This window comes from Leishmania martiniquensis, chromosome 32 (genome assembly GCF_017916325.1).
Source record: "Leishmania martiniquensis isolate LSCM1 chromosome 32, whole genome shotgun sequence".
In the NCBI taxonomy this organism is placed as follows: Eukaryota; Euglenozoa; class Kinetoplastea; order Trypanosomatida; family Trypanosomatidae; genus Leishmania; species Leishmania martiniquensis.
In genome coordinates this window covers 16,649-37,500 of record NC_090167.1, presented here as the reverse complement: position 1 = coordinate 37,500, position 20,852 = coordinate 16,649, and the positions used below count along the sequence as shown (strand labels likewise).

The 20,852-nt window shown below is 56.4% G+C and overlaps 7 protein-coding genes across 7 annotated transcripts; all 7 read left to right on the top strand.

Annotated features, from left to right (window-relative positions):
* Window positions 1-1,166: 1,166 nt before the first annotated feature.
* Window positions 1,167-2,081, top strand: LSCM1_01646 (uncharacterized protein; the record flags this gene model as incomplete). Its single annotated transcript, XM_067319246.1, has 1 exon — window positions 1,167-2,081. One exon carries the CDS (start codon window positions 1,167-1,169, stop codon window positions 2,079-2,081), a length of 915 nt encoding a protein of 304 aa, XP_067175795.1.
* Window positions 2,082-4,196: 2,115 nt separating this feature from the next.
* Window positions 4,197-5,462, top strand: LSCM1_01645 (uncharacterized protein; the record flags this gene model as incomplete). The annotated part of the gene is made up of 1 exon (XM_067319245.1): window positions 4,197-5,462. One exon carries the CDS (start codon window positions 4,197-4,199, stop codon window positions 5,460-5,462), a length of 1,266 nt encoding a protein of 421 aa, XP_067175794.1.
* A 940-nt stretch (window positions 5,463-6,402) lies between these two features.
* Window positions 6,403-7,326, top strand: LSCM1_01644 (uncharacterized protein; the record flags this gene model as incomplete). The annotated part of the gene is made up of 1 exon (XM_067319244.1): window positions 6,403-7,326. The coding sequence occupies one exon, from the start codon at window positions 6,403-6,405 to the stop codon at window positions 7,324-7,326; it is 924 nt and encodes a 307-aa protein (XP_067175793.1).
* Window positions 7,327-8,147: 821 nt separating this feature from the next.
* Window positions 8,148-9,353, top strand: LSCM1_01643 (uncharacterized protein; the record flags this gene model as incomplete). The annotated part of the gene is made up of 1 exon (XM_067319243.1): window positions 8,148-9,353. One exon carries the CDS (start codon window positions 8,148-8,150, stop codon window positions 9,351-9,353), a length of 1,206 nt encoding a protein of 401 aa, XP_067175792.1.
* A 668-nt stretch (window positions 9,354-10,021) lies between these two features.
* On the top strand, window positions 10,022-11,065 carry LSCM1_01642 (uncharacterized protein; the record flags this gene model as incomplete). Its single annotated transcript, XM_067319242.1, has 1 exon — window positions 10,022-11,065. The coding sequence occupies one exon, from the start codon at window positions 10,022-10,024 to the stop codon at window positions 11,063-11,065; it is 1,044 nt and encodes a 347-aa protein (XP_067175791.1).
* A 2,342-nt stretch (window positions 11,066-13,407) lies between these two features.
* On the top strand, window positions 13,408-14,481 carry LSCM1_01641 (uncharacterized protein; the record flags this gene model as incomplete). Its single annotated transcript, XM_067319241.1, has 1 exon — window positions 13,408-14,481. The coding sequence occupies one exon, from the start codon at window positions 13,408-13,410 to the stop codon at window positions 14,479-14,481; it is 1,074 nt and encodes a 357-aa protein (XP_067175790.1).
* Window positions 14,482-19,396: 4,915 nt separating this feature from the next.
* Window positions 19,397-20,521, top strand: LSCM1_01640 (uncharacterized protein; the record flags this gene model as incomplete). Its single annotated transcript, XM_067319240.1, has 1 exon — window positions 19,397-20,521. The coding sequence occupies one exon, from the start codon at window positions 19,397-19,399 to the stop codon at window positions 20,519-20,521; it is 1,125 nt and encodes a 374-aa protein (XP_067175789.1).
* Between the last annotated feature and the right edge of the window lie 331 nt (window positions 20,522-20,852).

Below are 20,852 nucleotides of genomic sequence, written 5' to 3'. Positions count from 1 at the left end.
TGCGCTTTGCTTTATCTGTCGCACTGACAACGCTCTTCGCTGGAACAATGTGGCCGCTATGGAATTGGACCAGGCACTCGCGAAGAGCATCGCCACGTACTTGGACAGCACGCGTGAACTGGTCGCTGCGTACAGCTCTGAAAAGGTATGCAGTGTTCTTGTGAAGATGCTTGCTGTCGGCCTGGCCAGGGAGACCGACGAGTAAAGCGTGCTGCGGACGCTTCTTTGGAATGATTGCGAGAACTTTGCCCCGACTGTTTGGATGACTGAGACTGGGACCAACGCTGTCCCTTCGTCTTCGTCTAAAAGTATCTGGCGAGCGGGTGCAGGTTTACGACGGCGTGTCTCGACAAGGTGAAGCAGAGCTCTGCCGCTTTCCGTTCCTCTTGTCGCTGTTCACTGCATGGCAGGTTCGGGTAAGAGGCCAGTCGTATTTCTGTTATCAATCATCTCAGGCGTCGCCAGTAAGAAAAAAAATAGCGATACTCGCCAGATGGAGGGGGCAGGGCAGACATGCAATTCGGCGTGCGAAAATCGTCTTGTGCGTCAGATTGTAATGCCACGTCGTTTGTGGATGATTCTGTTAGTGAAGCGAGTCGACTAGTGATTACTCGTTTCACTGTGCATTATGACAGCGGCTTTGGGGCAGCGAAAACGCAACAGCTTCAGCGTGCGCGCCCGGGTGCGAATTTTAGCGACCCAGACGCCCTCCGTGAGGGAGAGCTGTTCCTGTCTGTTCTTCAGTGCGTCGCTTACTGACCACCCTCTCCGTTTTCCAAGTCTACTTAGCAATCATACCTGTAACCAGCATACGCTATCATTGACGACTTATCCTGCCGTGAATCCGCGTGTGAGGTCAACCTTGCCAAACGCTGTTGCAGTGCTCTGCTACAAGGTTGCGTGCCGGCCTGCGTTGCCGTAAGCTGGCCGTCTCCCTCTTTCCCTCGCGCATCGGGTGCTGCGGCGAGGAAGGAAAGAAGCGTGCATGTGATTCGGGCCGACGCAGGGGTAGTGCGGTTTGAGGCAACTTTCTGTTGGTGGCTCGAGACGCATTCTCGACTGTGACACGACACACGCCGTTGCGCTCGCGTACGTCTCTTACGCCAAGAGAGTACCCCTGCCCACAAGTAATCCCTCTCGGCGTGCATGACGTATTGACAAGAAAAATGAGACGCACTTCCGACACCATCAGCGTGCGCACGAAGACCGATCATGAGGAGCAAGAACACGACATGAAGCTGATGGAGCGAATCATACAAGATAGCCAAAATCCGTTTCAGGCATTCTTGGATCCGCTTCTGCAGCAGGCTGCATTCGTGTACAACACCTACTTGTACTCCTCTGGCGTCATGTTTCTCATGCTTGCTTTTTGGGGGGCTTACCCGTCACTTGTGCGGTTCCGCCACGCGCACGTTTCACGCTACCGCCGAAAGCAGCTTTTGATCCGCCGTGGCCTTTTCGCTACCGTGCACATGCCAAAGTGGAACAAAAACGATCTGCAGCGTATTGTTGTTCCTCTCCACCCCACAGCCAAGCTCGCAGCTGTGAGTCCAGCGGTGGCATCCGCTGCGCAGCTGGCAGCGCCTTCGCCTTCAGCTGCAACCGGCGCCGCTTCAGTGGTTGCGGCGCCTGAAGCTGCCGCTATGGTGCGTGCCGTGGACGACAGGGACGTTCGATTTAATGTGATGCAGCTCACGAGCACTCGCACTGCCCACGGAGCGTTTGGCGCCGGTGACACTGAGAAGAGCGAGTGCGTGCTCAGTGCTGAGCTGCAGAGCATCAACCGCGATTTCTTCGGAGCAAAGTCACACCTTTTCGACCGTCCTATACAGGAGGATGTGGCGTGCGCCAACCTGCAGCAGCGCCTCAAGGCAGCGGTGGCCACTGCCAGGTCGGTGGTAGTTCTGAAGGAGAACCACAGCACTGTTAAAAGTATTCCTGAAGGGTGGGAGGTATGGTGGGTATCGGAGGCCGAGGCACGACGCCGCCGCTTCTGCAAGTTCTGGCTTGGCGGTCTGGTGTGCGCGCGCGCATTTCAAGATCTCATGGACATGCCAGATATGCCGCAGCTTGCCAACTAATAGTGCTCATCACATTTGTTTCTCTCTCTCCACGTTTATCTTCAAGTCAATGCGCCGCTTCTTTGTCGAACGTATTGCCTCTTCAAATGGAGTCAAGGTGGGCGGAGGCGCCGGTGCTGAGATGTGAGGGTGAGACAGTGGAGAAGGATGCGGGCTGCCGTCACAGAGTCGACCCCATCAATGACGCAGCCGGCCTTGCCAAGGATTCTCTCGGCTCAGCTTACCAACTTCATCTCAGAGACCAAGGGACTCGGTAAGCAGATGAGCAGAGTCGTATGCACGCAGCTTTCAGCGAAAAGAGAGCGTACACGAAAACAAGCGCAAGGGAAAAAAGAAGAAAAGCTGCGAGCGCATTTGTGCCGCCAACACTACTGCCCACACTATCTCAGAGAGGGGGCGAAATGATAAGGGATGAGAAAAAGGCGCGGAATACGCCTCGACAACTCGAGCCCCCACTGCGTTGCCCTTCTATTCACACCCGACGCACAGAAGGAGAAGCGCAACTGCTTGTGAGCGCCGTCTAGGGTCACCGGCAACGCCGCTCATGACGTTCCTTCCATGCGCCGCCGCTGCCCGCCAGCGCCCACCCTGAGTGAGCGCTGGTATCCATCTTTAATGCCATTTTCCGCCGCCTCTATTCCCCTTTTGATTGGCCCTCCTCTCCTCTCCCCATGGCCATGCTCAGTCACGGCCCCCTTTGCGTTAACCTCTTACATAACTGCTTGACAGGCCTTTCCGATGTACCTCTATCATGCAGGACGAAAGCGGACGCACGCCGATTCGACATGCAATTGAGATATCTTTTCAGCTGTACATCTGATGACTTTAGTGACCTCGAACACGTCAGCTCGTGGCTCCCCGGGGGGCTCTCGCGCCTCACTCCATGCGATGGCGCCAAGCAGCCCCTGCCGCCCTCCCCTGCCTATGCCGAGCCACCTCTGGTGGTGGCGGCGGCGTGGGGAGGTGGGCGCAATATATCTGGCGGCGGTTGCCGGTGGCCAAGGCCTGGGCGGAGAGGTGTCGCAGGGACCGGCGACAGCGAACGCGCTTGTGCCGTCCATGTGATGTGCAAAGTGTCTCGGTGAGTCGACCGCATCGCACACGGCCCTCGCTCTGCCCACTGGTGGCAGGGAGCCCGAGGAAGCCATCGCCGAGGTAATGGCACGACGTGGCGGCCGGCACTGATGCGGCCGGGGCGGCCTGCGAGGCGGGGCCCCTGCCGCCATGACGGGGGCGCCGCAGTGCCGTCCTGCCTGTCTGCGATTGTCTCGCACCCACGCGGGGTGGGCCTGTGAGAGGGCGGAGTCGAGTTTTCTGCGGTGACGGTGGGTGACTGGGCTATGTTAGAGATCGTTGTCGGCCTCGTGGTTCCTCGAAGCGTTGATGAAGGCGAAAAAAGAGAAAATTATTGAAGGGGCCATTGGCATCAAGAGGAGCATCGCCAGCGAAGTGAGGCGCGCACCTCGACTTCTGCTCTGCTCACGTATTCGGCTATTGTAGCGCTCACAGGAAGGTGAGTCACGCTTTATCAGTCACATTCTTCTTTCTCTTTTACTGAACTGCTTCGCTGACGCTGAACATGTTCAAGTCCTTTTTGGGGGCTTTCGTCAGGTGTGAGAATCTCCTGCTTCGCTCGCTGATGAGTCCCTCAGATGGTAAAAGGGTCATGTTCGAGAGAAGTGCGGTTTAGATTCAACCCACATTCTCCGGGCGCTCAAGAGACTCCTCCTCTTCCTCGTTCTCCTCGTTGCTCAGTTGCTTCACGCAGAGGTAGCGTATATCCACCTGTATTTGTATTGAGGGGTGCGCGTGATTGAGTGCGTTTTGGTTTCTGCTCGCTGTCGTGTTGGATTGTGTGCCATTTTGCCTGAATTCTTCTCCCCCACCATCGCCGCTCACACAGGTTGAGTTTTTTCTTTGTCCTATCCTATTTCTCGCCTTTTTGCGCACGCCGTATTACCTCCCTTCTGCACCTCAGCTGTCACTTTAGCCGACGTGCAGTCCTCTGTAAGCGGAGGCTACGCAGCTGCATTTTAGCCTTCTTTTGGAGAATTTATTGACTTCTGCTGACGTAGCGGAAACCGCAGGGCAACTCGCGCGCTCGCGGATACCGCCATGTCTCGCGCCCCACCGCACTCCGAATGCGGGCACGCGTTCTGGAGTACGCAACCCGTACCTCAGACGGAGGATGAGACGGAGACGATCGTCTTTGCCGGCCCGATGGACGAGCCAAAGATGATTGCTGAGATTCCAGAGCAGCCGTACCCGATTGCGAGCACATTCGAGTGGTGGACGCCCAACATGGAGGTGGCCGACGACATTCATGCCATTTACGAGCTGCTCCGCGATAATTACGTCGAGGATGATGACAGCATGTTCCGTTTCAACTACTCCGAGGAGTTTCTCCAGTGGGCACTGTGCCCACCAAACTACATTCCGGACTGGCACGTCGCTGTTCGGCGGAAGGCAGACAAGAAGCTGCTCGCCTTCATCGCCGGTGTTCCCATCACATTGCGCATGGGCACGCCGAGGAACACCCAGCTGAAGGCTCAGGAGAGAGGCCAGGGGGAGGAGGCTTCCAAGTACAATGCCCCGCGCCATATATGCGAAATCAACTTTCTGTGCGTCCACAAACAGCTTAGGGAAAAGAGGCTTGCGCCGATTTTGATCAAAGAGGTGACACGCCGTGTGAACCGCAAAGGTGTGTGGCAGGCAGTCTACACAGCAGGAGTGTTGCTGCCCACACCGTACGCGTCTGGGCAGTACTTTCATCGCAGCCTGAATCCCGAGAAACTGGTGGAGATACGCTTCAGCAGCATTCCGGCTCAGTACCAAAAGTTTCAGAACCCTATGGCGATGCTGAAACGCAACTACCAGTTGCCGAGCGCGCCGAAGAACGCTGGTCTTCGTGAAATGAAGCCGTCTGATGTCCCGCAGGTGCGGGAGATACTCATGAACTACTTGGACAAGTTTGATGTGAGTCCCATCTTTAGCGAGGCGGAAATCGGCCATTACCTTCTTCCCCGCGACGGGGTCGTCTTCACCTACGTGGTGGAGAGCGATAAGAAAGTGACGGATTTTTTTTCGTTTTACCGCATTCCCTCCACAGTGATTGGTAACAGCACTTACAACATGCTGAACGCAGCGTACGTCCATTACTACGCCGCGACGAGTATGCCTCTGCATCAGCTTATTCTCGACCTCCTTATCGTGGCGCGTTCACGCAGCTTCGATGTGTGCAACATGGTGGAGATCCTTGACAACCGGTCGTTCATCGAGACACTTAAATTCGGCGCCGGCGACGGCTACCTTCGCTACTACTTCTACAACTGGGCGTATCCGAAGATCAAGCCGTCGCAGGTTGCTCTCGTGATGCTGTAGTCCACTGCACTCACCACCACCGTCACGTGTCTTCTTCGAGCGCTGGAACTCATCAGGGTCGATATGGCAGTGAGCGCAGCAAACGGAGGAGAGACGGGGTGAACCGAGGGGTTGCGGGGCGGGTGTAACGAGTTCAGTTTTCCATAGATCTAACAGGAGAGGAGGTTTTGCGCGTTCAGCCATGCGTGTATGGTCTACTTCCATTTAGCAAAGGCTTTGAGCACACCCCGCCCGCTCGCAGGCATTTGCTGCGCTACCAACTTTCCGCTATCTCGCCGCCCTTCTCGTCTGCGCGAAGCATATCGCCAGGGGCAGAAGAGCGAGTGGCGGAAGTCCAACGGGTATAGCACGCAGACCCCTCTTTTTTGACCCACCGTCTTTCACTCGCCGTCAACTCGAGGCCCCATATCAGCTGCACCTCTTCCAATAGGTTACGCCTGGTGTGGCGAGAAGTTGAAGAGAAGCACGGAGGGTGTGAAGGAGAGGGCGAGACAGGAAGCCGCACGGAGAGAAAAAGTGAATCCGCTGCCTAACCTCCACGCATCTCCACCACGGATATCGTGGCTTTTTGTACGCGCTGCAGTCTTCTGCCACCTCTGCTTCGCCTCCGACTCGTTCCCACTTTTCTCCGCTCTCTTTTGCTCTTCCGGCTATCGGATGCTGCCCTCCGCACCCTCTGCCGGCCTCTGATCGAATAAGACAGTCACATATACGTCCGCATATTCGCTCACATACGACCTCATCGGCTCAATACGCGCTGACTAGCATCAAAGTGCACATATTAGGCACCCCTACTTGTTGCTGAAAGAGAGAAGGACAGGCGCTTAAAGCAGCGCTACTCTCTCTGTTCTCCCCCTACTTTCCTTTCCCGAACAACGTGTGTGTGTGTGTGTACCGTGACTACTTCGATCGATCTTGCGACGGTGTCTTTGTCGCAACCATGGTCGTCGAGCGCGATCGGTCCAGCGAGCTCTATGAACTTTTTTCAAGGCAGCGGCAGAGCCGCCGACCACCAAAGACTGGCGCGGTCGTGTCCACCGGTTTGCATAGCAGCAGTGATGTTCAAACGTTCAACCGATTTGCCAAGGAGTTCTCCAACAACATAGCTACCGTTTCGGAATACATTATGCGCCTGGCGCAGCTGGCAAATCGTCAGAGCGTCTTCGACGACCAGACGGCTGAGGTGAGTGAGCTGGCGCAGATGGTGAAAAGCTCGCTGCAACGCCTTCACAGCGATGCAGAAACGCTGGAACAGCTGAAGCGGCGCGCCGTCGAGTCGCAGAAAGGAAGCGTTCCGACCAAAGGCGATGCTCGTGGTATGTTCGGGGGCTCTTCTGATCATCTCCGCACTTCAGAGAGGCACAGCGACACCGTTGTCGAGACGCTGCGCAGTCGGCTGGCGCGCACTGGCCAGAAGTTCCGTACCACCCTCCAGCAGCAATCCAGGAGCCTTAAGGATAAGGCGAACCGGCGTCACATGTTTACTACGGCAGATCGACCGCAAACATTTGAGAGTGCGCTCTTTCAGGACCAAGAGCAGCATCAGCAGCAGCAGCTGCTGCTCTCCGGGACACGAAACACACTGTACTACCAGCAGCGAGCAGATGCCGTGCAAGAGATCGAGGCGGCCGTGCAGGAAGTTGGTGAGCTCTTTAACGATTTCACGCGTCTGGTTCAGGAGCAGGAGGAGGTAGTGCTTCGCATCGACACTGACGTCGACAATGCTGTGCGTCACGTCAACGCTGGAAGCAATGAACTGATGCGATACTTGACCAACCTCAGCTCCAACCGCGGGCTCATTCTGAAGGTGTTTGCGATGCTCTTTTTTTTCCTTATGCTGTTCGGTGTTTTTGTGGTGCGGTAGTCGGTGGCGCATAGGCCAGTGCACTTCTGCCTCTTTGATCTTCGCGCGCGAAATCGTGGCGAGCGCTGTGATCGTGGAGAGAAGCACTCATCTAGCTTGCTCTGAGCGATGCACGGACACTGCCGGTAGCGTGGCGAAGCAAACGTGTGTGTGTGTGTGTGCATGGGGCGATAGGTGGTAGGTGGGGCCAAAAAAACTTCTATTCGCGCCTTTTTCTTTCGCACGAGCCACTCTCTGAGTCCCTTGGTATGTATGAGCTATGAGGTATAAAGGGCTGGCGTGCCAATACTCTTTCCTTTCCCTCCCGCCACGAGCGCGGCTGACCCAAGTGAAGGGAGGTCGCACCGTGAAAAGCTTTCTGGCATCTGTGTGGTTTCACCTACTTCCTCGCCAGCTTTCGCCTCTGTGCATGTTAGCACTGTAGCCCGCTCTCTCGATTGTTGGTCATGACTCTGGAGGTGCATTCCCAGGACGGTGGCGCGGCTGTCTTCACGTCCCTCCCCCTCGCTGCGGTTCATTGACCGCACCCTGTTGGCGTTCGACAGAATCGAGTCCTGGAAAAAGAAGATGAGGTAAGACGCTCACTGCCACGCTGTAGTACGATGCCATGACGGCTGCGTTACGGCATGTCGCGGGGCAGCATTGCCGACTGCTGGGTGCTTGCTTGCGCACCGTGGGCGTTCGCGTTCTACAGGCCCATGAGGATACGGCCTTTGGAGCCGCGATAAAGATGACACATTGGCTGCCAGCTTTGGACTGTTATCCTCGTTTCTCCACGCACTTCTTTTGCAGCCCCCTTTCTTCCCCTTCCTCGGCTGCATATGCAGTGCATCAGCACGCCCGCTGTCTTCTCTTCAGTCAGCCTCAACTGCTTTTTGATGAACCATCCGAAGCTGCTCCCGAGTCAGGAGCTGGTGCTCCACCAGGTTAGCCTCGAGGGCTTTTCGCCTGGTACGGCATCGGTGCTGAAGTTCCCGACATCACCGCTGCGGCCACGTTCCCCGTTTTCAAATCCCTCCGCAGCCCAAGCTATTTCCCCATCGGTGCCATGCTCCCCTCTGAACGCCTCGAACCCCGCCGCGGCGCCGTCTATCGTGCGCCCTCGAATACGCCAGCGTGATGAGTGGGAGTCTTCACTGATTGGTGTGGACACGTTCGTGCTCGGCTCCCAAAGCCTCTACACATCGAGCTTTGACCGTCGCGATCCGGTTGCGATCCGCTACATTGCAGACAAATTTGATCATGCATGGCTCTCCCGGCGGCCTGTGTTGGCCATTCGAAGGGACGATGGCGTTGTGTCTGTTGTGCGGGGCAAAACTGGTGGCGCGGGTAGCTATATGCCTGTAATGTCGAACCTGAGCACTACTGTGCTGGAGGATACCTTCACAGCTCTAGAACTGGCCGCCCACAGGCACCCAGAGGTACCGCTGGAACGCCTTCTGCTATACGCACGACCTTTTCTCTGCGAAAAAGACGTAGGCGAGGAGGTGCTGGAAGAGTTGCATGCCTACTGGTTGCTGCGTCGCAGCGGAATGGGCGGACTAATACCAGGCATTCCCGACTTGCGTGTCACCATACGCGAAGACAACGAGCTGGCACTCTGCCACCCCGCGGTGCTACGGGACTGCCCTTTGCCGTTCAAGCAGCGGGATTGGTATGTCCCGGTAGTGGAGCGTCGACGACCCGCTGACGTAGGTGACGAGCCCCCCCTCAAGCTCCCTAGAACATCAGCGTCAGTAGGAGGCGCGAGCGCGAGCTCACTTGCAGCGCAGCTCCAGTCTTGTGAAGCTTACGCGGAGAAAGCCGTGCGCTTGTGTCGGGCGACGCTTCGCCGTGAGGAAGTGCGTGAGGCGCACATGCAGCTGACCCTCTATGAACTGGCATCGCTGCGTAGTATCGTAGAGGTAACGGGAGAAGTCGACGATGTGGTAGCACCACCTGTGCCCGCAGCGGCACTCTCGCGGTGCCTCGTGTCACTGCTGCCACCCACCTACAGTGGCACAGAGCTCCCCTTGACCACAGTGTAGTCGCCAGAGCGTTCAGTTGGTAAGCCGCACGCATCCGCGTTTGGGTGAGGGAACTGACAGGGAATCAAATGGTCCTCACAACTTCCTCAACTTCCCTCATCTTTGTGAGCATCAATGGCTCCATCCATGGAGTGCCAGGCTCAAGAAATGCGCACAGAAAGCTGCGCTGAGAGCATCCGTTTCGTATTATTGAGGATCAAGTGGTGCGCCGGTGCAGGTGGGCGTTAGGATGTTGTCATGCGGGTTGCAGAAGATCCCCATCACGTCAGTTTTTTTAGAAAGAGAGAGACCGACAAGCGGGATATCCTAAAAGGAAACTCAGCAGTCATTATAGAAGAGCAGCAGAAGGTCGAAGGCGAGGTCTCTTGCGCTCTGTCCAGAGGTGACTACAGCCCCCTGCCCTTCCTAGCCTATCTCCTCAGAGCGTCATCCCTGCATGGGGTCGGTGCTCCGGTGCCTCCTCCTGCCCCCTAGCGCTAACCCTCACCCTATGCGAGGCCTTTTCACCACCGGGCCCCCTTTTGCGCGTCTGCTACTGCACCTGCGACCTTCACATTCTGTTCGTTTTTTCGCCTCTCTTCATCTTTCGAACCGCAGCTCACACCACCACTTCCGTTTCGTCTTCTGTTTTGTGAGGAACTACCATTAACGCACCAGAGTCAGTCCGAATGCGCACCCAGTCCTTTCCTCAGCAGCCTCCTGCAACGGGAAGGGTACCGCCGCTGACAAATGGCGCTGCGGCCCCTGGTGCACTGCAGGCGCCAGCTCTTCAAGAGCACACAGATGTTGTTCACGATACTCAGTTCGATTACTATGGCCTGCAGCTCGCCACTGCCAGCTCAGATAGAACCATTGGCATTCACATCGCCCGGGCGGGCGCCCCGCTCAGCCGCGTGGCGACCCTCACTGGCCACGAGGGCCCCGTGTGGATGGTGAGCTGGGCGCACCCTCGCTTCGGCAACCTCCTCGCCTCCGCCTCCTATGATCAGAAGGCAATCATCTGGAAAGAGATCCATCAGGGAGCACCCAAGTGGATTCCTGTGCACGTCATTGACATCCATCATGGCAGCGTGAACGCCGTGCAGTGGGCACCGGAGGAGTTCGGCCCAGTCGTTGCCACCGCGAGCAGCGACGGCACGGTCGCTATCACCACATACCGTGAAGGCTGCTGGCAGCCCAGCATCAAGCTCAGCAATAACGCCAACCGCATCGCACACGCGATGGGGGCAACAAGTGTAACGTTTGCGCCGTTCAAGTCGGAATTGTCTGATCACGTGATCGTTGCATCGGGCGGCTGTGACGGCCATGTACGGCTGTGGGTGTCATCGAGCTCTCCTGAGCGCAGCTTCGAGTTTGAGTTGCATCAAGTCATTGAGGCGCATGCTGACTGGGTTCGCGATGTTGCGTTCTGTCCCACATCCTCGGCATCGCGCTTTGTCATTCTTGCGTCATGTGGTCAGGATAAGACAGTCGTCATGTACCGGAAACCGTGGGACCAGCTTTGCACAGAAATCCGCGAGGGTGTTTCGCAGGCGACGGAATGGGAACGGAGTGTCATGGAGTTCGCAGAACCTGTCTGGAGGGTTTCCTGGGCACCTTCGGGTGAGATGCTCGTGGTGACGAATGCCAAGTCGGAGGTGTTTGTGCTTCGGGAGGGTGCCGATTTCACCGAGCCATGGATTAAGCTGCCTTTGAAGGACTTTGAGCAGTAGTACAGGACAGCTACAGGCTTGCCACTTCCATCGCTCACCCCCTTCTTCTTGTTATCAACTTTCCCGTCCCCTTGTGGCGTCGTGGCTACTTTCCTGTACAGGGCCGCCAGCAAGAATCCCACGCAAGAGGGAGCCGTGAAGAGCAGATCGCGATGTGGCAAAGACAGGATGCGCTTTGATCACGTTTCTTTTCGGTGAGTCGTTGCCACAGTCACCGCGCCGCTGCGGTGGCACACGACACCATCGTTTTGCTTGCCTGTTGTCTCTTTTGCCTGCACTCACCTTTCAGATATGTATCTATCTATATATATACATTAGCAGATAGATTATACATGCCGCCTCACTCGATTCAGTGTCGTGGGGCGAGTTGAAACGGCAAAGGTCAATAGGGTTCTCTTTGATGGAGCATCCTTATGCGAAACGGTGTGCACGTGGGGAAAGGGGTGAGTGCGTCAGCGCGCAGGGCTGTGGACTTTCCTGTCTGTTCATTTTGGATAACTCCGTCTGTCTCGCTTGTCTCATGGCGTGCAGAAAGCAAAAAAAAGAGCCCGATATGTGCTTCCGGATGCAGCCCACGCACGGGCCGCGCTCGAGAGCGAGAGCGCGCGCGAGCGAATAAGAGTGTGAGAAATAGGAAGATACTGCGCCGCGGACTCGTGTGCCTGCATCTTTCGTGATGATGGAGCAGACTACCCACACTGAAGAGGACAGCTCTGTCGATTACGTCGAAGGACCCTTGATCATCTCGAAACTTGTCGCCGTCTCAGCCGTATCGTTCCACAGAAGTAGTGATGGCTCACCAGCGGAGCCGAGTCCTTGCGGGGAACGTAGTTGCCCAACTGCGGGAATATCTCTTCACTCTCTCCCGTCCTCCGGAGGATGTTGGGGAAACTGAAAAAGCAAGGATTCTGTGGCTCTTCCCCCTGCCTCTTTTTTTGACCTTCGCGTGCTTCCATGCTTACGCATCGCTCTCTCCCACCCTCTCTCTACGTTGTCCACTTTGTGCCTATTCCGCTCATTTCCATCGCGAGGACGTTTCGTTGTACACGCTCGCGGTAAAGAAGCCGCTTCCTGTTTGCGACCGCACACCTCGATGTGACGATGAAGGAGGGCAGCGAGCTCCCACAGCCGCGCTGCTGTTTTTGTCCTTCGCTCCCAAGATCAGCAGTACACATCCACTTTTCTTCTCTTCCGCTCTTTGCGCTGGATTTTATCCCCTTTTCTTTGACCGCGCTCGTCGCGAAAGAGGAAGAGAGCACCTTAAGAGACACTGATACGAAGTGTGTGGGAGTACTCGTCGCCGTCCCAGTAGCACTGCTCACCAGCCACCTGTACTACCCATTAACCCTCCTTTCTCGTCACATTCCGACCACGCGATTCGATGTAGGCGTTTGCTTGGCTTCCCTTAGTCGCCCGCTTCCTGCGGTACCGCGACATGAATCCTCGGGTGCGACCAAAGGGGTGGGAATACGTAGGCTATTCGCTTCATGTGTAGTGCTCCCCAAGTGATAACTTGAAACGGAAAAAACCTTCGCTGATATCTACTCCGGCGGTGGCCATATCGATGACGTGCGTGAAGTAAAAAGAAAGGCGGCTGCTTTCTTTGCTTCCCGCTGTAGGAAATGCGGATCTCGTTGGTAAAGGCGCGTAAGAAACATGCATCAGAATCCCTCGTACTCTGTCGGCTCCATTCCTTCTTCCCTTTCTCTCCGTTTACTCTTTTCACCTGTCACGTGGGTCTATGCACGACGCGCTACCACCATGAAGGAGGCTGTCGGTACAGTCCCGTTCACAGAAACCATTGGTGAGCTCTTTGCTTCATCTGCCTTTTTATGAAGGGCCCCTGTCTCCTCCTCGCAAAGGCGAAACCCTTCGGCTTTGCCCATAGTTTTCTCTCTTCTCCATCTTTCCCTTAAAGAACTGTGTCTCATTTTGGGAAACTGAGACGTATTCGGCTCGCAAAGGGTGTTCCTCTTGTCATGTTCTCTTCTTCGCCTCCTCCCTCCCTCACCGCATCTCCTCTGTTTTCTCCTTCGCTGCACTGCACCGTGGAAGAACGGCGTTCAGACGGTTTTTTTTCCTTTTGTGTATATTTTGTGTCTCTGTGACCGGTGTCCTGCTTTCAGCCGCGTGCGCTGTGTCGCGTGTGCTGTTGGCTCGTTTCTCCTTTGTGCTTCCTTTGCTCTTCTTGGGCTTCCTTTTGTGTACCCTTTTTTTTCTAGCTCTTGTCGAATTTCACTCATATTTCCGTTTTGTGTCCTCTGCAGCTGTTACTGCGCTTGCCGTTTCCCGCATCTGGCGACCGTCGTTCACGGCAACCCTAAGCGCGCGATTGACAAGAGATGGCGTCTTCCACACTACCGTACGTCACCCGCGACGTCGCTACCGAACCCCCGACGACTATCGTCATCGTACCCTGCGGAGGGCAGCCACCGGAGCTGTCAAGCAAGGACGAGGCCGTGTTCGCTGTCACTGAGGACTGTGTGGAGCCGACCAAAGGCTGGATTAACCGTGAAGGCAAGCCGCTGCTGACAGTATGCTTCATGCACAGCTTTGGCAAGTGTGTTGGCCGCACGAACTCGAACCCAGCAACCTGTTTCCAGATTCACATCAAGGCAAACGTACTCCATGCCCTCCGCAAACATTACACCAATCCTATCCGGCGTTTCTTCACTCGTACAGTGAAGGCGCTGCTGAGCCCAGAGCTGCGCCAGTTGCTGTGCATCCGTGCACATAAGGAGTTCAAAGTGCAGTACCTCGAATACCGCGTCAGCGATGTCTTTCCGTCTGCCGGGCTTCTTCAGTACGAGGCAGCCTACCGGCGATGGCTATTCGCAGACGACACGAGTCCCGAACACGCTGGCACCATCACTGTTCTCCAGTGTCTGCAATTTTCAATGACCGGGTCGTGCAACTGCGGCACCGACTGTTCCTACATCCATGCAGATCTCAAGAAAGCGCAGGCGCGTGATCCGATGCTGGCATGTGCACTTCGCGATATCAGCGACGTCACCAGAGGTCTACCCACGGTGCCTATGTGTGTGCCAGAGCCGCTGCAGCCGAGTCATCCGCAGAGCTTCTCCCTCGTCGATGGCGTCTACCCCGCGCTCGCGGACGGTGCCCATCCGCAGAACGGAACACCGGCAGACCCGCCTCCCAATACTACCAAAGCGCCTTTTCTCACCGTTGTGCGCGGAGAAGTGAATAGCGGTGGGCGCATCATGGTGCCTCCGATGTGGGAGCATGGGTCCAGCACCCGCCAAGTTCGGGGGCACGTGGACAGCGCACTGCAACTTGACCGCATGTCCTTCTTCGCGGAGGATGGGCCAACTTCGGAGATAACCTCCAATAAAACAGGACCCGCCGGTGGGAAGAATGAAAAAGCATCCTCTCACGGCAAGAGCACCGGCGGCTGAGTCAGCAGCAGCAGTCTCCTATCCGGCAACGGAGGCGACAACGGCTCTTTTCATTCCATTCCCCTTAGCTTGTTTGATGTTTTATGACTCTTCTCCGTCTTCACACTTGCACATGTACATGTGCGGATGCAGATAGGGAGAAAGCGCCTCCACATCTCTTTACCACCTCCGCACCCACGGATTCTCTCATTCCTTTTTCCTGTTTCCGACGTGTGCATCGTCTTCACTGTCCCCTTCCTGTGCGCGCTCGTCTTGTTCATTTATCTCTGCTCTTCACGTGCTTCTTTTTGTTTCATATCTCTGTCACGAAAGACGTACGTAATCATCTCTGTGTCTCCGCTGCCCCTCCTCCTCCTTTTCATGGCAATGACCTAAAGAAGCTCTTATATTCGCCACTTCTTTTTTCGTTCTTTAGAAAGACTCCCCACTTCCTCTTTATCACTTTTCCTACAAAGTTCCCTGACTGCAACTTTCTTCCCCATTTCTTTTACTGGCATGTTCCGTTTGTTGAGCTCGCTTCATGTCCTCCACTCTTCTACGCGCGACCTGCGCACGCTATTTCCTCTGCTCCTTGCGAATCATATAGGCAGCATACCGCGGGGATTAGTGCAGTCTCCACTTTACTACTCTTATATCGTTCCTGCTCTCTTTCTGTTTGCTCTTAACGGTGAAAGGGCCTCGAACACGTCAGCTCGTGGCTCCCCGGGGGGCTCTCGCGCCTCACTCCATGCGATGGCGCCAAGCAGCCCCTGCCGCCCTCCCCTGCCTATGCCGAGCCACCTCTGGTGGTGGCGGCGGCGTGGGGAGGTGGGCGCAATATATCTGGCGGCGGTTGCCGGTGGCCAAGGCCTGGGCGGAGAGGTGTCGCAGGGACCGGCGACAGCGAACGCGCTTGTGCCGTCCATGTGATGTGCAAAGTGTCTCGGTGAGTCGACCGCATCGCACACGGCCCTCGCTCTGCCCACTGGTGGCAGGGAGCCCGAGGAAGCCATCGCCGAGGTAATGGCACGACGTGGCGGCCGGCACTGATGCGGCCGGGGCGGCCTGCGAGGCGGGGCCCCTGCCGCCATGACGGGGGCGCCGCAGTGCCGTCCTGCCTGTCTGCGATTGTCTCGCACCCACGCGGGGTGGGCCTGTGAGAGGGCGGAGTCAAGAAAAGTACATGTCTTATGCGGAGTCGAGCATTCGTAGAGGTGACCTGAAAGAGGTGTCTCGTGATATCAGCTTTTACTTGTGGGACACTGTATGAGAAAGATGCTACCAGAGGGGGACGAACGCCCAGACTTTGGCATTTCTCTTGAAAGCTCGCTGAGTCGTGGCAGCTCCATTGCAGCTCTCCTGGAGGAGGAATGTTTGAGGAGTTATGGCGTTGATATATTTTCCCTTTCCTGTTTTGCTGCGGGACCAGTGACAGGAGATTTACCTGTGGAGTGGGTGAGACGAAGATACCTTTTCGCTCACAGCGAAACAGACACCACAGCGAGAATTTCACGTGGCGACCCTGTACACCGTCTTGACCGATTTAGGAGCTGCTATTGTAGGAAATGTACCCCCGACCCAACTGCAGGCGAATTTGTTGTCTTGACTAAAGTGACAGCCACGCTACGGTTTCCTGAGACCCATGTGCGCTAAGGGCCCTTCCAGTCGTACAGCGTTGTAGACTACTCTTGGAGAGCTCAATGATTGGGAGCCTCTCAACCGAGTTGCTGCAGACCAACGCAGCTCTTATGCGCCTTTAAAGAAGGGAAGGCGAGGCGCCCGTGGGCGGGGCTTCAGAATACTTTCCGCCCCGCGAAGAAGAAAAAGGCAAGCGAAGAGAAGCGCCTCCTGCATGCATGGGATGGGGCTGAGAAGGTGCTCGGGGAGTCGTAAGCCTGCATCACCCTCCACAAGCCCGCGTGTCAGCTCACAAAGCGCCGCAGGAGGACCCGAGACAACGCTCCATGGGTCTCCTCGACGGCGTGCAAGGTCCTCGCCAGCGATGTCGTCCTAATCGAGGAACCCCGCTCCCTAGACGAAGCGCTGCGTGCGCACGCCGCACATCAGTCCCCAGCCTACCATTCTTCACCATCAATGACCACCGCCTTCTGGAGCTGCCCCAGCTACAGGTCGACGGTGGTATGGCGCAAGGGGCTCCGTTAGGGCTTCTGTCAGCAATTCCCGTACCGGTGAGATCAAGGAAGGAGTGCCGTGTGCGGCCTGGGCTTCACAACGTCCACGGGATCTGGACCACCGTCAAAAAGGGATCTCTCGACAGCGACGGCTGCGCTGCCGACGGTGCGGAGGTAGGCGCGCGTATGCTGCAGCTGCTGGCGCGGGCGCTGGCCACCCGCTCAAGGCAGCGTGAGGTGGAATGGGCAGCGTTGAAGACTGGTGTGGCGCATTTGCTGCCAAGGGGCTTGGAGCATCACGACGTGCTCGCAGAGGTGCGGTGTGTGGCCCTGCTCAGCGATGCGCTGGGGTGCCCGCAGTCTTCCTCTGAATGCGCAGAGAGTAACGCTGCGCAGTCGTGCGGTGGAAGCCGTCGGTGCAGATAAAGCATGCGCACGCTCTCCCCATCCTCAGCGCCCCTATGAGGTTGTGTGGGGGTCCTCACGAACCAGCCCTCATGAGCGCAGTGCTCAGAGCGACCAGTGCAGTACCATTTTTCTTCAAACGAGGCAGCTGAACCGCGCCTTCATGCGCCGGGTATGCCGTAACGGGGGGGGTCCTGTAGTGGAGCATCTGGTGCTGTCCGCATCAAAAGTGGTGGGCTAGTGAGACGGTGCTCGGTACCGAGGGCCACGCCCCCCCTCCTCCCCCCTGTGGCCAGCGGCGGGATCGCCCTGGCGTTGGGTCGGAGTACAAAAACCAGCAGAACACACCCGCGCCGCTCCCGATCTGCGCTGTGTAAAGAGCTTGCAGGCAATGGGGGCTCAGACGCAATGGTGGATGACAGGAAGAAACGAGAAGGCATTGGACAAGTCATGGTGTGCGCCGCCGCCAGTCTCGGAGCGGCGCTACGCTGCTCTCGTACAGGCACTCGACTCACGGCGTGAGGATGAGGGGCCGTCGGACACGCCCTAGAAACCTTTCCCCAAGGCGATTCCGCGCACGCAGAAGAGCAGCGCAGGGCCCTCCTCTCCCCTCTGTGCAGGTGGGCAGCGATGCCTTTTGCCGAGTTGTGTGTGCATGGCGAGGTGCGCAGTGGGAAGGAGCAGCGGGTGCCGTGCCTTCGGAATCTGTTTGACAGGCGCCCCTCCAACCGTTACCGGCCATCAACGTCCCCCCTCCCTACGACTCGGCTGTGGTATGTGCGAGTATGCCTCGAGACATTGCCGGCAGCAAACATGGTGGAGTCGAGCGCCGCTTCGAACCCTCTCAGCGGATCGCCTTCTGCAACATTGCCTCACAGAAGAAGAGTTGCCTCAGTCAGTGATTCCCTATGTGGCTGCGCGACTAGACCGCAGAGGCGTGTGCATGTGAGTGTGTCGATGAGCTCGGGTGCACATCTGAGGGGAAGTCGTGCTGGACAAGTGTAGAGCCTTGGCGGACCTGATCGCGCCACTGTTCACGACGCCTCTTTCCTCACCTGGCACCGGCGACCGCTCTTTCGCGCTGGAGTGAGGTGTGTGTGGGTGGGGTGGGTGGGGGCAGCCACGAGGCCTTCTCCGCTCTTCTCGGCGCTCCTTGCGGGCGGAATCCGGATTGGAGCGCACATGGCGAGCCGCGCGCACGACATCGACAGGCCTCAGCGAATAGGCCCCATCGCATCCACGCTTCCTCTGGCACCTGCCCCAGTATGGCTCCCTCCCTCGCGACACGACACTGGGAGGATGGGGCGCAGTGATCTGTCCCCCCCGGCATTTGAGTCAGAGGACTGTGGTCGATAGCCGTTGCGGAGAAGAGGGCCTCGAGGCGCTCGGAGCATCTCCGTCAGGCCATACCGACGGTGGCTCTTTCTGTCGTTTCTGTGGCATTCGATCCCTTTTCCACGAAGGAGGAGGCGGCAGTGCGCTGATACATCGACAGCGCAGCAGTCCTCTTCGCCTTCAGTGGTGGCCGCACACACACACACACACGGTTATGCGGTTACCGCTGAAATACATGGATGCATGACTGACCTTACATACGCAGTCACGGCTTGGTTCATCAAGCCGGCCGGTTATCCGGCAGGAGGCCCGAGCCTTGACTTCGCATATCAAAAAAAAAACAGAAACAAATAGTCTGACTCGAGACGGAGAAATGGATGAGATGGGCTGAAATGTGGTGGGGATCCTGTGGTCAGGGTGCCCTCCCTCCACTCCAGTACGAGTCGCCTATGGGTTGAAGAGCCATGCTGTCAGTGCGAGGAGCGCAGGTCCGTCTATCCTCTCCCTATCTCCCTGTGCACGTCCAACATGATCGATGACGCCCCATGACTCTCCGGAAGGGGGGATCGAACGTCGCCACGTAATGATCTCCTGCTGTTTATTCACCCTTATGTTTCTCTGCTCTCTCTTACACACACAAACACGCATACACTGTATTTTCTGCTGGGAATAACCACAATTAGAACGTACGACAGAAAGGAAGTATAGTCAAACTCTTCACGTGACGACAACAACACGCGAGGCGCAGGCTTGGAAGTAGACGGGTGGCTGCACAACTCTAGGGGAAGAGAACAGACTCTTCCTCATCATTACCGAATCAGTGCTGCATATATTCTCTCTTTTCCTCCTCATCCTTTCTCTTTGACAGCGGTCGTTGAAGGATTACTGTTGTTTTTCTTTTCGCGTGTGCGTTTTGGGGAGTTTTTTTGTCTGTTTTTTTTTTTCGTTCTAGTGTCGGCACGCGTTTCTTTTCAACGCCTTTCCGCTTTTCTGTACTTCTTCATCTTCCGCTGTCTTTCCCTCACCCCTTGTCGTCGCTGTGCATGATTTTGTTACCATCCACGATGCAGGATCAGACGTTTGCGAAGGCAAATGCCCCCGCCAACGTTGGGGGGATCGGACAGACCTACTACACTCGTGACCTCATTACTGAAGTACCAACCATCGTTCTGATTGTGCCGATCTCCTCTGAAACACTGAATGCACAGCGCGGTCCTCCGAAAGGGAAGTCCGACACGTTCATGATTTCCTTCAATGACGTGGAGCCGACTGCTGGATGGCTGAGCGATCGCAACAATGCCTCGTTGGATATCTGCTTTATGCACAGTTTCGGAAAATGTTATGGCAAAATTCGCGAAAAAGACCCGAGGACCTGCCATCAAATTCACGTGAGACGTGAAGTGCTCAATAACCTTCGGAAGTATTACACGAATCCGCAGCGCAATTACTTCTGCCGAACCATGAAGGCGAACGTAACGGAAAAGTTTGCGCAGGTGCTGTCACTGCTGGCGCGGCGACGGATCGCGCTGCAGTACCTTGAGTTTCGCACAGACGACATAGAGGTGACTGCGGGTAGCACCGAGTACGAGGTGCAGTACCGCGTGTGGCTGGTCAGCGACGTTGATGAGCAGCGGAGGAGCACAACGAAGGCCGCTAACATCTCTACAGACAACTTCATCTCGTCCTCGAACCTCTGCTGGGACTTCGCGCTTACGGGACGGTGTTCGAGAGGCGTCTCGTGCCCTGATCTCCATGGCCGTGTGGCTAAGGCCCTCACAAAGGACCGCTTCGTGAAGGCGGCGCTGGCCGAGATGGGGAAGAAGGATTCCTGTGCGGCAATGGGAGAGACCCTGCAGGTGACAAAGACGCCGAAGGTGCGTAAGGCTTCCACTAGCGCTCTCCAGTCGCACCCACCGCCGCCACCGCCACCGCCACCACCACCGATACCCCAGCAGTGCCCGCCTTACCTGATATCTTCCCCAGGTTTGTCACCGTATTGGTTTTCGTCTGCTCCACCCGTGTCTGAGATCTCTGCATCGTCGCCTGAGCAGCCCCTGGCCGCTTTCCCCGTCGACATGCCGTCTCTGCAAGGAACGCCATATTTTTTCATGGGTGAAGGCAGCGACAACGTCTTTAGGCTCATCACCCAATCACAATTTGCGCCCTTTGATAGTGATACTGCTAAGTGAGAGTTGAGCATTCTCTTAGAGGGGGCCGAACGGAACAGAGGTCTGATGTTGTCAGAGATAAAACAGGTACGCATAAACCTCTTGTCTAGAATTGCCCTTCGCTCTCCCTTCTCATTCTTTGCTGCCCCACATCCCTCCGCTCCCCTCTTCTCATTCGTTCCACCCCTTCGGTCTTTCGCCATTTTTCTTTTTGCTTCCCTGTTACTGCTTTTTGTGTTGTTCTCTCTTTTTCTCTCTCCGTCGCTCGTATGTTTCCTCCTTCCTTGTGTTTCTTTAGCCCATCATTTATAAAGCGAAAACGCTCTTCCGTCTGTGATGGCTATTTTAGGCC